General features: G+C 36.1%; 1 protein-coding gene across 1 annotated transcript in view; it reads left to right on the top strand.

The window, feature by feature from the left end:
* LOC128664413 (dynein axonemal heavy chain 3-like) overlaps positions 1-14,244 on the top strand; it is a 2,586,207-nt gene that overhangs the window by 389,608 nt on the left and 2,182,355 nt on the right. The window contains exon 13 of the mRNA XM_053719244.1: positions 11,527-11,730. Coding sequence (XP_053575219.1) covers positions 11,527-11,730 — 204 coding nt within the window. The remainder of the gene's footprint in view (positions 1-11,526; positions 11,731-14,244) is intronic.

The following is a 14,244-nucleotide window of genomic DNA, read 5'->3' as shown; positions in this document are numbered from 1 at the left end:
TCACTTTGACTTTCCTGGGAAAGCACTGCTCCAAGCCCTACATCAGAGGCACCCATCTGTAAAACAAACTCCTTTGAAAAATCAGGGGTGACTAACACTGGTTGTCTACAGATGGCTTCCTTAAGATTTTGAAATGCCTGTTCAGCTTCAGAGGACCATTTCACTATTACTGGAGCTTTTGCTTTAGTGAGGTCAGTTAAAGGACCCGCTATAGTAGCAAAGTTGGAGATAAACCTTCTGTAGTAGCCAACAAGCCCAAGAAATGTTCTTACCTGTTTCTTCATCATAGGTCATGGCCAAATCCTTATGGCTTCAACTTTAGCAAGTTGTGGCTTCACTATTCCTCTTCCAATGGAATAGCCAAGATACTTGGCCTCCTCCAAGCCAATGGTACATTTACTCGGATTTGCTGTCAGACCAGCATTTCTTATGGAATTAAGGACAGCTTGCACTTTTAGCAAGTGAGACTCCCAATCTTCGCTATGTATGATCACGTCATCTAAGTAAGCAGCAGCATAATGAGCATGTGGCCTTAAGATCCGGTCCATCATTCTTTGAAATGTTGCTGGAGCACCATGTAGACCAAAAGGTAACACCTTGTATTGGAAGAGCCCATCTGGAGTAGAGAAGGCAGTCTTCTCCTTTGCCCGTCCTGTAAGCGGCACTTGTCAATAGCCCTTGGTCAAATCCAATGTGGTAAGGTACCTGGCTCTCCCGAGTCTCTCCACAAGTTCATCAACCCTTGGCATGGGGTATGCATCAAACTTGGATATTGCATTCAGCTTCCGGTAATCATTACAAAACCTTATTGTGCCATCAGGCTTTGGTACAAGCACAATTGGGCTACTCCAGTCACTTTGGGATTCTTCAATTACCCCAAGGTCCAGCATTTTCTTTACTTCCAATTTGATTGCTTCCCTCCGGGCTTCAGGTATTCTATATGGCTTTAGATTTATCCTTTTTCCTGGTTCAGTGACAATGTCATGCTCTATTATCATAGTTCTTCCTGGGACTGAGGAGAAAACATCTTTATTTAATCTGATGAAGTCTTTTACCTCCCTCTTCTGGTGGATAGTCAGGGTTTCTGAGATAATGACTACGGGTTCATTCTCCTCTATTGTAGGGAGGTCTGCTGTTTTTATAGCAACAAGTGTTTCTCTTTCTTTCCACGGTTTAAGTAAATTCACATGGTAAATCTGTACCTCCTTCTGCCTCCCAGGCTGTCTTACTTTTCTAATTTACTTCCCCCACTCTGTCAATGACTTTATATGGCCCATGCCATGTTGCCAAAAATTTGTTCTCTACAGTGGGAACCAGGACTAGTACTCTGTCTCCTGGATTAAACACACAAACCCTGGCATTTCTATTAACTATGGGCATAATGGCTGTCATCCGATCCTGCAATGAGTTATATGTTCAATTACACTTCTGTGAGGGGTTGACTCCTGTTCCCAAGTCTCCTTAGCTATGTCTAGCAACCCTCTGGGGTGTCTTCCATACAAAAGTTCAAAGGGTGAAAACCCAGTAGAAGCTTGAGGGACCTCTTGGATGGAAAACATTAAATAAGGCAAAAGGAAATCACAGTTTTTCCCATCTTTATCAATTACTTTTTTGAGCATAGTGTTTTATTAAATCGTTCTACCATACCATCAGTTTGTGGGTGATATACGGATGTTTTCAGATGCTTTATATGAAGAAGCTTACACAACTCCTTTGTAATTCTCGACATAAATGGAGTGCGTTGGTCTGTTAATATTTCTTTGGGAATCTCAACACGGCTGAACATTAACATTAACTCCTTAGCAATTGCTTTTGCTGAAGTAGTACGCATGGGTATTGCCTCAGGGTAACGTGTAGCATAGTCTACTATTACCAATATATACTAGTGCCCCCTTGCAGACTTTACAAGAGGACCCACAAAATCCATACCAATGCATTCAAATGGGACCTCAATTATGGGTAAGGGCACCAAGGGGCTACGGTATGCTGTAAGAGGGGCAGTTAATTGGCATTCAGGACAAGAAGAACAATAATTTGTGATAGATGCCATTACACCTGGCCAATAAAACCTCCTAAGAATTATCTCTCTGGTTTTTTCAATCCCCAAGTGCCCCCCAAGTATGTGGCTATGTGCCAGGTTTATAACAGTGTGTCGATATGCCTGGGGTACTAACAGCTGTTTGACAATCTCCTTTTTCCCAACTCTGTACAATAAATCATTTCCACTTCAAAGTATGGATAGGTGAGCGCTTTAACAGTATTAATGGGGGTGCCATTTCTTATGGAAACATAGTTTCTAGCCACAGCTAAAGTTGGATCCTCCCATTGTGCAGCCCTAAAGTTACTTGGGCTAACCTCTAGGTCAGTTATTTCTACATCAGGTTCAGATATATTAGATTGACCTGTATTATTCTGTTCAGTATTACCTCCAACTAGGGTTTCCATAGGGGTTGAGTGTTTCCCTCTAGCAGGAGTTATTTTGTCTAAGTCATTCCCCAATAAATCAGAAAAGGGAAAGTCACAAACAGCGCCCTCTACTGAATCCGGTGAATTTTCCTCAGCAGCATCCCATAGATTCTCAAAATGGGGAAAATCTCTGCCTATTATCATTTCATGGACTAATTCATCCACTAAACCAACTCTATGATTTATAGGGCCATTTTGAGTTTCAATAAGTACTTTAGCAGTTGGATACTTGTGTATGTCCCCATGGACACAAGCAATATCTAGGTTCTAGTAATTATCAATAGGAGTATTTCTCAACAGACCCCTGTCTATGAGCGTAACCATGCTACCAGAGTCCAGCAAAGCTTTAATTTAATTTCCCTCCACCCTTACAGTGCACCAAGGGTGGCCATTTAAACAATCATTTTTGGCAATTAAATATACTGAGCGAGAGTACAATGAATAATTGTCTCTCATATTGCCAACATTACATTCCATAGCAACATCATTCTCAGGGCAGTCCTTTGCAAAATGTCCATACTCTTTACATTGAAAAAATTTAATATTAGCATTAGACAACATCTTTGAGGCTATTGTGGACCCTTCCTGCCTCACAAAACTCTTGTCCCTTGCTGTAATGTCCCTCGGGTTGTAAAAACCCATCTGCTCCTCCCGATACCCCCTTTTCCCTGGAACAGTCTTACCCAATTTACTGGGTTCTAGGTCTTTCCTGGTTGGGGATTTGTAGAAACTCTCCGGCTGTCAAATAGCGTTCCACCAGGGCAACTAGACTGTCAGCAGTTTTAGGTTCACTCTGGCTGACCCACCGCCGCAGGGAAACAGGCAATCCTCGCAGGAACCGGTCCATCACGAGCTGTTCCACAATGTGACTAGCTGAGTTGACCTCTGGCTGTAGCCATTTCCTGGCAAGATGTATCAAGTCAAACATCTGTGACCGCACGGATTTGTCTTGACTGTAAGTCCAGGAGTGAAATCGCTGGGCCCCTCACTGCTGTCGTTACTCCCAGGCGGGCCAAGATTTCTGTTTTTAGCTTTTTATAGTCACTGGCCTGCTCAGGCTCCAAATCATAATATGCCTTCTGAGGTTCTCCACTCAGAAATGGCGCAAGGAGACTTGCCCATTCAGACGCAGGCCACCCTTCTCTTTCGGCTGTCCTTTCAAAAGCCATCAGGTAAGCCTCCACATCATCTGTAGCCACCATCTTTTGCAAATAGTTACTCACTCTCAGAGTCTTAGAACTGTGTGGAATTTCTGCAGCACACCTGCCCAGTCTTTCAGACAGGCATCGAATCAGACCATACCCCGCACTGCAGCACTTTTGAGGGAATATAGACACCTTCCATTACTATGCCTTGGGTTCTGTCACAATATATATATATATATACATTTTTTAATTTATTTTTTTTATTTATACTTCATAGATCATTTAACCATTAAAAGTGTCATCTGCATTTAAAAGAAAAAAATATCTGGTAATGTTAAAACCCCCAAATCTTGAGAAACATTGGTATATATTCACTTTTTGACAACTCCTATCTGATGGATATACAATTCCTTGGAGCTTAATTGTTGTTTTACTCTGAGAAATGTGTCTGTTAAATTCAAATACACAAACATATTAAGATTCTTGGGGAAAGCTTTCACTCAAAAAGATCATTTAAAGATACACCATGGAAAGGCACCAGATATCATTAGATTAATGCACTTAATAATTGGCTTTTGGGTCATTGACCCTGGCTTAGCAGAGCAGATTTGAGATATTATTGTTCTTAATAACTGGAATTACTGATCAGCAGATTATTTCTCCTGTGCTCCAGTTCATATATCCTCAAAATCTGGCCTGTTAGGGAGTCATGAGAACAGGTTTGAAAACCAGTGACATATAGTGAGATGCAAAACAAATGTAGCACCCCTGCAAATTATAAATATTACAGAAAATGCAGTGGGTGTTTATTAAAGTGATCGGCAGTGATTGCTAAAATACTCAGTTTCGCCCAAATCAATTTTAAGCATTTATGTTGTAAGCATTTGAAAAAAATAGTTTAAAGATGCACAGTTTAGTTGTAGGTTTACTTATGACACTGCAAGTAAATTCATTCATACATCACTGAGAGTGAGTACTTAATTTATTTAATATGCATAATTTATAATTTAACAGTATTTTCCTGCAGCAGAACTATGACAATCTTCCTGCTGCTATGTTCTAGCAATAAATATTAGATGGGTAGCCCTAGAGCAATCTTTAAAGGGACATTTTATTCAAAAACATTTGTATCATGCATATGAAAGATCAGAATATACAGTGTTCAGATTTGTATCCAGAAGAAATGTAAAGTACAGGCTTTTTAAATTTATTCTAAATGAACAGTAGCATCAGTTATGTTCATTTGCTGATATTTGTAAATTAGCATCCATATTTATCAGCCAATTAGCAGGATAACTACACAGGTACTGCTGTATTAGCATACATTTTAATTTAAACAACCTTCATTTCATATTATTTTCATGTAAAAATTCTATGCTGTTTTATGGCTGAAAGAAATTTACAGTCTTCCTTTCAGTGGCCAAATCCCATTACATGCATCCACTTTAGCTTCCTGAAGCACCACTGGCAACATGATTTTGTTGGGATCTAAGCAAACACACTTTTATGATGTTTTCCTATCTGATGCACATGAGAGGATAATCAATTGGGAAATAAAGAGTCTCCAATATTTTGGAAGGTGGAAAAGTAATTTCCTTTGAAATGTCAGCAGAGTTGTGGGGAGTAGGGGGCTGTCACTGGCAAATATGGTACTAAAGTTGCGCTTACAGTCACTTGGTACAGTAAGGCAATAAAACGGAATTACATGATGCCTGGAAGGTGTTAAATGTAGTAATGTTATTTCATCATTTTATAGAAATTTGAGCACTTGTAAAAGTCTAGATGGATCCTTATTTATTTATTTTTTTCAATTGCTATGAGCTATATATGAGAGAAGCTTTATGTAACAGCCAGTGGTAGGTAATTATTGAACGTCCTTTGCTTAATACTTTGTATACATATTGCTGCACAGTTGGTATAGTACTCTGGTTAGACTTATACAATGAAATTGCTTACTTTCCTTCTAGTTTATAAAAAAATGTGTATAAAGATGGTACATTTCCCACATATGATAAAAAAAATCCTTTTATTTAGCACAGGTAGTCTGAGATGTTTGAATAGATGAGTGCAATCCTATTTATCCTGGAACCCCTAAACCCTTTGAATGGTTTTATTAAATAGGCCACTGGAAAATAGTTTTAATCTCTACCATTCAAAAATGACCAATAACTTTATTATGCGTGTCAAAACAGTGGAACAGAGCTCCTACCACTATTCAGCAAATAACTAATTGCATACATCATGAATTTAAACGATGCATTTGATGTTGTCATTATTTATGACTAAGCAGGCTTAAAGGGACAGTCAACACCAGAATTTTTGTTGTTTAAAAAGATAGATAATCCCTTTATTACCCATTCCCCAGTTTTGCAAAACCAACACTGTTATATTAATACACTTTTTACTTCTGTGACTAACTTGTATCTAAGCATCTTCTGACCGCCCCTAATCACATGACTTTTAGTTATTATCTATTGACTTGCATTTTAGCCAATTAGTGCAGTGTCTGCCACTAGCCACGGGCATGATCACAATGCTATCTATATGGCCTACATGAGCTTGCTCTCCCCTGCTGTGAAAAGTAAATAAAATAGAGGCGGCCTTCAAGTGCTTAGAAATTATCATATGTGCCTTCCTAGGTTTGCTTTCAACTAGAATACCAAGAGAACAAAGCAAAATTGTTGATAAAAGTAAATTGGAAAGTTGTTTAAAATTACATGCCCTATTTGAAAAATGAAAGGTTTTTTTTGGACTTGACTGTCCCTTTAATGTTTTAATACTTGTTCCACATAGTAATAGAAAACAAACTGGGCGTACCCAAAATGGTTTGTGCGATATGTTCAATTTCTTAAAATGGGAATAATCTCTGCTGGAGAGGGCACAGTGAGGAATTTCTGAGCAGTTGAGCATTCTTTCCTGAGGTAAATGTGGAATATGGGGCAAATAGAACTAGGGGGTATTATAGGTGCACACAATAAAGCCATTCAAATAAACATTTTGTGTTAAACATTAATTTTGAGATCCTTTGAGAGTTTTAATTGGTAATAAATTGGGGGTTACTACAAATCCCTCACATTTGAAGTAAGTTACTTTTTGAATGGCTAGAAGATCTGAAAGGCACTGTACCTCTCCATGAAATAATGAAATATTGCATGGATGTAGATCATAGTTTTTATTCCATGCTTTAAAGGGACATAAAACCCAAATTATTATTTCAAGGTATTGATAGAACATAACATTTTAAATAACTTTCTAACTTACTTCTATTATCAAATAATCTTCATTTTCTTGTTATCCTTTGTTGAAAAGCAGAAATGTAAGCTCAAGAGTGTGCACGTGTCTGCAGCACTATATAGCAGCAGTTTTGCAACAATGTTATACATTAGCAGGAGCACTAGACGGCAGCACTATTTCCTGTCATGTAGTGCTTCAGGCATGTGCATGCTACCTACCTAGGTATCTCTTCAACAAAGAATAACATGAGAATGAAATAAATTTGATAATAGAAGTGACTTGGAAACTTTTTATAAATTGTATTCTCTATCTGAATCATGAAAGTAAATTTTGGGGTTTAATGTCCCTTTAATTTTATGGAAAGCCAAGCAGTAGGTTGTAGAGATATTACCACTTATGTGCTAGGGCAGTGTGTGTGTTTATAAGATCCCCCACCAAAAAAATGGTGACTTGGTGAGTATACATATATGTAATATTCAATACATGACTGACATAACTTTATATTACATTTGTTTTCATTAACAGAATGAAATACGTTTTAGATTTAATTTGCAAGTGATTAATAACCGGAATTTGTATAGATTTGGGAAGTTATGCTGATCTTGTTCTAATTCTTTTACTATATTTGAGAGGTTGTGTCATAAGAAAACCGAAGATATTATGCATACAATGGCAGATGAATTAGAGCATCATTGTACTGAAAAGATAATTATAATGTAAAATTGTGTTTTCATTTTATGTTCAAACAGGATCCATTGCTGACCTTTGAGACACATGTTAAAGGAACATGAATCCCCTACATTGTCTTTCATGATTCAGATAGAGCATCCTTTATTAAACAACTTTCCAATTTACTTCTATAATTTAATTTGCTTTGCTATCTAGGTAGGTTTAGGAGCAGCTGTGCACTACTGGGAGTTGGCTGCTGATTAGAAGCTGCACATATTATATACCTTTTGAGATTGGCTCACCTGGTGTGTTCCATTAGCACCCAGCTCCCAGTAGTGCAGTCCTACTTCTTCAGCAAAGGATACCAAGAAAACAAAGAGAATTTGATAATAGAAGTAAATTGGAAAATTACTTGCTCTATCTGAATCATGTCAGTTTAATAAAAATACTTTGTCATTTTTATCTTGTATTCAAAATGTTAACTAATCAGCTTCTTGTGAGATGAAACCATAGCTATGTGGTTCACAAGTTAGTTTAGCTTATTGTAGTGGAATTGCCTAAAATTGCACCTGCATTTATACTGCTGCAGTGTGGCCCCTCTCTTTAGTTCTGTAGGACTGATATGATCTCACTGCACTAATGCCAGGCTCTATTTAATGTCCTACTCTTATATGTAGGACACATTGCTTCATAGGCTTTCAGCTACCAAATCCTCTCTCTTGGCTTTGTTTTAATGAAACCAATCTACAATACTTCAGTCATTTGTAACATTGCCTAGTTAATATTTCACGCTAATAGTGCTGCCACAACATATGAACAATTCTTTAATATCCTGGAATAAACATTATCTGGACATATTTCCATAGTGCCAGTAAAATGTCATGTCAAGTGTTAACCCTCACAGTTTATAGTTGTTTTCTCAGTGGGACATCACATTGTATTGAGAATAGTTTGTAAAACTCTTTGTGAATATAATTTCCATCTGTCCTGTATTTTATAAATACAATGTTAATCTTTTATTATTAATGAATGACACTTTTTTGTTTTTTTCTCTCATTAAAATAACCATTGGACAATTGTTGATGTAAATTGTTAAAAAAAATATGCATACCACAGAATAGGGGATGTAGAAATATTGCAATTTTTGATCAATTCTAATGATATAACCACTGTCATGCACTCATATATTGTATCTTTAGATACACTAGTTGGTTAATAGAACTCACAAACTCTAAAAATCCTCACAAAGCTTTGCTCACAATATGGCTATTTAGATAAAGGGGCATCCCAGTCGAAATTGAAATGCACATAGTTGAATTACGTCTTCAAATAGAAACATATTTCCATTATACAGGTTGCCAAAGTTGATTCTAGTAAAAGTTATCACTGTTTTAGTGGTCACATTTTTTCTGTGCATGTGAAGCATAGCTAGATATTCCTAATTTTCCCAACATATTAATTACGGTCAGCGAGGGCTGTATCAAGTCTGCAACAATGCAAATGTAATGATTATCACATGATACAGCACCTTAAAGGGGCATTAAACCCAAACATTTTCTTTCATGATTCAGGTAGAAAATACAATTTTAAACAACATTCCAATTTACTTCTATTATATAATTTGCTTCATTCTTTAGATATCCTTTGTTAAAGAAATAGCAATGCACATGGGTGAGCCAATCACATGAGGCATCTATGTGCATCCACCAATCAGCAGCTACTGAGCCTATCTAGATATGCTTTTCAGGAAATAATATCAAGAGAATGAAACACATTAGATAATAGAAGTAAATTACAAAGTTGTTTAAAACGGTATTCTCTATCTGAATCATGAAAGAAAAAATGTGGGTTTAATGTCCCTTTAAGCTCTCTAAGCAAGTGCTGTCTTTAAAATGCTAGTGCACATGGCATAAAAGTACACTCTTGAAAACAGCTATAGGTTTCACTAGAAGCATTTTTGCTAATACATATATATTGCAAAAAAATATATATTCAAAACTGAAATGCATCTGTGTCCATTCCAATCTTGGCTGGAATGTCCCTTTAATATTATGTATTTTCTGTTGAGGTATCTATTTGTAGTTCTTTAATGTAGTTTACCACATAAGGTTAAAGTTAATAATGTTGTTAAAACAGTGTTAAAGGTACATGAAACCAAACCTTTTTCTTTCATGATTAAGATAGAGAACACACTTTTTAAAATCTTTCCAATTTACTTCTGTTATCAAAGTTGCTTTGCTCTGATTGTATTCTTTGTTGAAAAGCATACCTAGGGTAGTGTACTGTGTCTGAAACATTACATTGCATTGCTTCCATTTGGTGTTCTTGCAAATTTATAACATTGTTACAAGTATTCTTGCAAAGCTTCTGCCATATATTGCGATGGAAACTTGCACAATCCTGAGCCTACCTACGTGCTTTCCCCCCCAAAGGATACCTAAAGAAAAAAGTAAATTTGATAATAATACTTTTTGATAGTAAAAGTTAATTGGGATCATTTTTTTTTTATTTGTGATCTGAATTGTAAGACAAAAATGTGGGGTTTTATGTTCCTGTAAAGAGCACATACTCTTTTCATTACTGATCCCAGCTTATTATGGCCTAGAATACGTAGAGAGCTACTGATAGCACAGGGTGCACTTTCAATATCACTGGTGTGCTAGGATTAGCATGCAATCTGGTATTTACAAGTCCATGGTAAACTGAGTTACCAGAGACTGTTTAGCGTGACCAACATCTCTTAAGCACCCTCTATACTATCAATCGGTGATATGATCTTACTAAACATTGCTTATATTACAAGTTGAGTGTTATACGTTGTACTCAAGCACAACGCATAAAATCACTAAAAAAGTTATAACAACTTGAGACCTGAAGTAAATGTTAGGGCTACAAGAAAAGTATAACATAACACACTGAAAACTTATTGAAATTAAGTATTATTATATATTATATAATGTAAACTATTGAAATAAATATATAAAATTATATTTTATATGTCAAGGTGTCTATATATATATATATATATATATATATATATATATATATATATATATATATATATATATATATATATATATATATATATATATATATATATGTGTGTGTGTGTGTTTTTTTTTATGTGTACATTTGTATGTACATAGTTTACCAGCCTTGTAGGTATTAATGTCCTGCTCTGGAGCCACAATCATGGCAGCTCCCAAGCTGGGAACCGCTGCTGATTGGCAGGAATGTGCGACTGCCCCTCCTGATAGCCTCACCTGCCAAGTTCCACTCAGGAGCCACAATACTTTTTATTCTTTACCTATCTTTTCAGTCCTTTTTTTTTGCAGTAATGCAAAAACCACATAGCCTAAGGGTTTAAAGAATGCGATTGATACTTTAGAATGTCCCTTTAAGGGTAGAGATAATGTTTTTCTCTTTAAATATCATACGTTTGACAATTATGTTATAAGATAGGTTTTTCATGATCACAAAATTCTTGAATAGTTACTGTATCTGTACTCTGTTCATTAAGCACATTATTGAATTATGTGCAATACATGTATTGACAGCAAAAATTAAGCAACTTAATAGTGATATCAGTTAAAGGAATACTTTGGTCTTTTTTCCCATCTAGTAGTACTCTAGAAGGAGCTTCAGATTTATTTTATCTCTTAGATTTTCAGCCTACAGAATTTTATTAATAGTTTCTTGGAACCAGTTTACAGAGATTTGTTTTTTAATTCCATCTGCTGTATGTTTCATCTCATATATCTACTATATATCTTAGCTTTTCCTTTTAACAATCTGTTAGTAGCTATTTTAATATTCCCACTTAAATACATATATATATATATATATATATATATATACACACACAAAATATTTAATTTGTTTGAACCTTACTAAATCTAGTAAACCACAGACAACTGAAATGATAAAGTATTTTTGTAATGTTTCCCAGGCTTTACAAAACCATAATAAATACTGAAAATGATATTTCAGTAACGTATTGTTTTTCTCCTAGGGATTACGAAGGAAGAAGATGGATCATTTTTTTCACAGTTTAGCAACACTAATGTCCAATCTTCTAAGAAATATTGTTGAAGCGTCTGTTATTGACCTGGTCAAAACAATTGAAAAATATTCTGAGGGAAGTCAATATGAAGGAATTTATCCTTCTGATAAACTTTGGCATCCAGTGAAACCCCATCTTATATTAATATTCATGGTATGTTTTAAAATGTTCTATACTATTATATAAAACCTTTATGATTAACACTTTCAAGACAAAATAAAAGTTTTGGCAAGATATTTATTGTATACAACGATTCACATTGAATTCATAGCAAATATCTATTTACTTTTTTTCTCACAGCTACTGCTTTTAGCTACAAAATTGCTTAAACTGACAGTTTAATGATAATTTGTGCATTTATTCCTTTTAATGCATTATATACTAGGTGCACGGCTGACATGAGAGATGTGACGGAGAATGAAAGCGGTTTGAACTAACAATAAAAACACTTAGTCATTGAGTACAATAAAAACATGTTTGATTGCATGAATTACAAATAGTTGTTTTCACACAAAGCATAAATATGTATGTTGACAGTGACATGCTACACTAACTTCTGTCATTTTTATGAAAATCCTGGCACTAAGTCTGTAATAGGAATCAGTCCCATTTGCACAGCAGTAAATACAGATGGCGATTAAGCCGCATAACAAAACAGGAGACGCTAAACAAAAAGCAAGTATTCAAATAAATCATTCATTTATTTATACTCTGAGGCCGAATATATGTGCCAATGTAGATTGTTGTTGTTCAGTTTGAACAACTTTTATAAAAGCTGACCACTGATCATAAAAATATCTACCATAACAAAAAGTATGTTTATTGGACTTTGAGAAATGTGCAAGTGTCATTCAGCTTGGAAGTTTCCTTGTGACAATTCTTTAGAACTGAGTAATAAAAATTAGATGTTGTAGTATAGTTTTCTAAGAAATTACATTCAAAAGAGATTAGAATGGTTGTGCTAAGGGGAGAAAAAAATTGTTATCCTAAATTAAAGTGTGGCAAACTTCCAGCTTGAAAATAGACTTAAAAGTTATTTTGTCATTTGTGAGAGCTGTACATTATTTTAACTTTAAATATAAAGCATACAATTAAAAAAACAAAAACTGTTATGAAAACTTATTTTCTCTAGGTATGATTTGTTTAAAATTAGTATGAGCGTGAAGTAAGGTAGGTTTAAGATTCTGTATGTATCTTGAGATCTATATGGCAGAAGGGTTTGCCAAACTAGATGTTCTGCCAAAATGAAAATGAGGATGTTTTTTGTTTAAAGGGACATTAAAGTCAAAATTAAATGTTCGTGACTCAGAGAGAGCATGCAATTTTAAACAATTTTCTATTTTACTCATTTATCCCATTTTCATAGTTCTCTTGGTATCATTTTATTATAATTATTTCTAGAGCCCCAGCAGATTCTGCAGCTCTATAAACATAGGTATAATATGCAATGGTTATATTTTATAAGAAGAAAATGGGTAAAGGGTCCTGCCAAGGGTTGCCAACTGTATATCACTTTACTTGAAGGTGATCTACAGGAGAGCTGGGCTTGTGTGCTAACATGCTAAGGGTGTTCAAGGGGATGACAAAAAGATAGAGGTACTGAGGTAAGAAAATGTTTTCATACATTGTTTTCATCCCTGAACAGTAGAGTCTTTAAGAATTTTTTGAAACCTTAAAAACTAGGGTAGAGTCTTGTAGAGCAAGCCAGTGAGTTCCACAATATAGGGGCTATTCTGGAGAAGCCCTGTAGACAAGAATGTGAGGCGGTTACAATAAAGGAGGAGAGCAAAACAACAAGAAAAGGAGGAAAAATTTCTGGAGACAAGGTCATATATATGGAGGATAAGTGTTTATTAAAGGCCTTGGGGCCTATTTATCACCCCCCTGTCGAATGTGATCCGATCAGCGGATCATGTCCAACAGACATCGCTGAATGCGGAGAGCAATACACTCTCTGCATTCAGCATTGCACCAGCAGCTCTTGTGAACTGCTGGTTGCAATTCCACCCCCTGCAGATTCGCAGCCAATCAGCTGCTAGCAGGGGGTGTCAATCAACCCGATCAAATTCGGTTGGGTTGATTTCCCGCGATGTCTGTTTGCCTCCTCAGAGCAGGCGGACAGGTTATGGAGCAGCGGTCATTAGACCGCTGCTTCATAGCTGGTGTTTCTGGCGATCCTGAAGGCTCGCCAGAAACACGGGGCTTCAAGCTCCATACGGAGCTTGATAGATAGGCCCCCTTTAATGTTAGGATCAGCATTTTGTGTTGTATTATTGAGGCTAGAGGAAACCAATGAAGGGATTAGCAGAGAGGCGCTGCAGATCAGTAGCAATGTCTAAGGAAAGTCACCCTGGCAGAGGCGTTAATTATGGATTGTAAAGGAGATAGATGGCTGCTAGGGAGACTAGAAAGGATGGAGTTGCAGTAGTCAAGGCAGGAAATGATGAGAGCGTTGATTTAAATTTTATTTGTGTCTTGTGTGAAGAAGTGGCTAATTTTGGAGATGTTTCCAAGGTGTAAAAAGCTGGAATGGCAAAAAAATGGATGTGAGAAGTGAATGAAAGATCTGAGTCCCAAAGCATTGGAAATAAAGGGTTAGGGCAATAAAAAAATTATTGACAGTTATAGAAAGTTCGGGCCATGATTTTAGTGTTTTGCTGCTCAGGA

The sequence above is a fragment of the Bombina bombina genome, chromosome 6 (genome assembly GCF_027579735.1).
Source record: "Bombina bombina isolate aBomBom1 chromosome 6, aBomBom1.pri, whole genome shotgun sequence".
Classification (NCBI taxonomy): Eukaryota; Metazoa; Chordata; class Amphibia; order Anura; family Bombinatoridae; genus Bombina; species Bombina bombina.
This window is presented reverse-complemented; position numbering and strand designations above follow the sequence as displayed.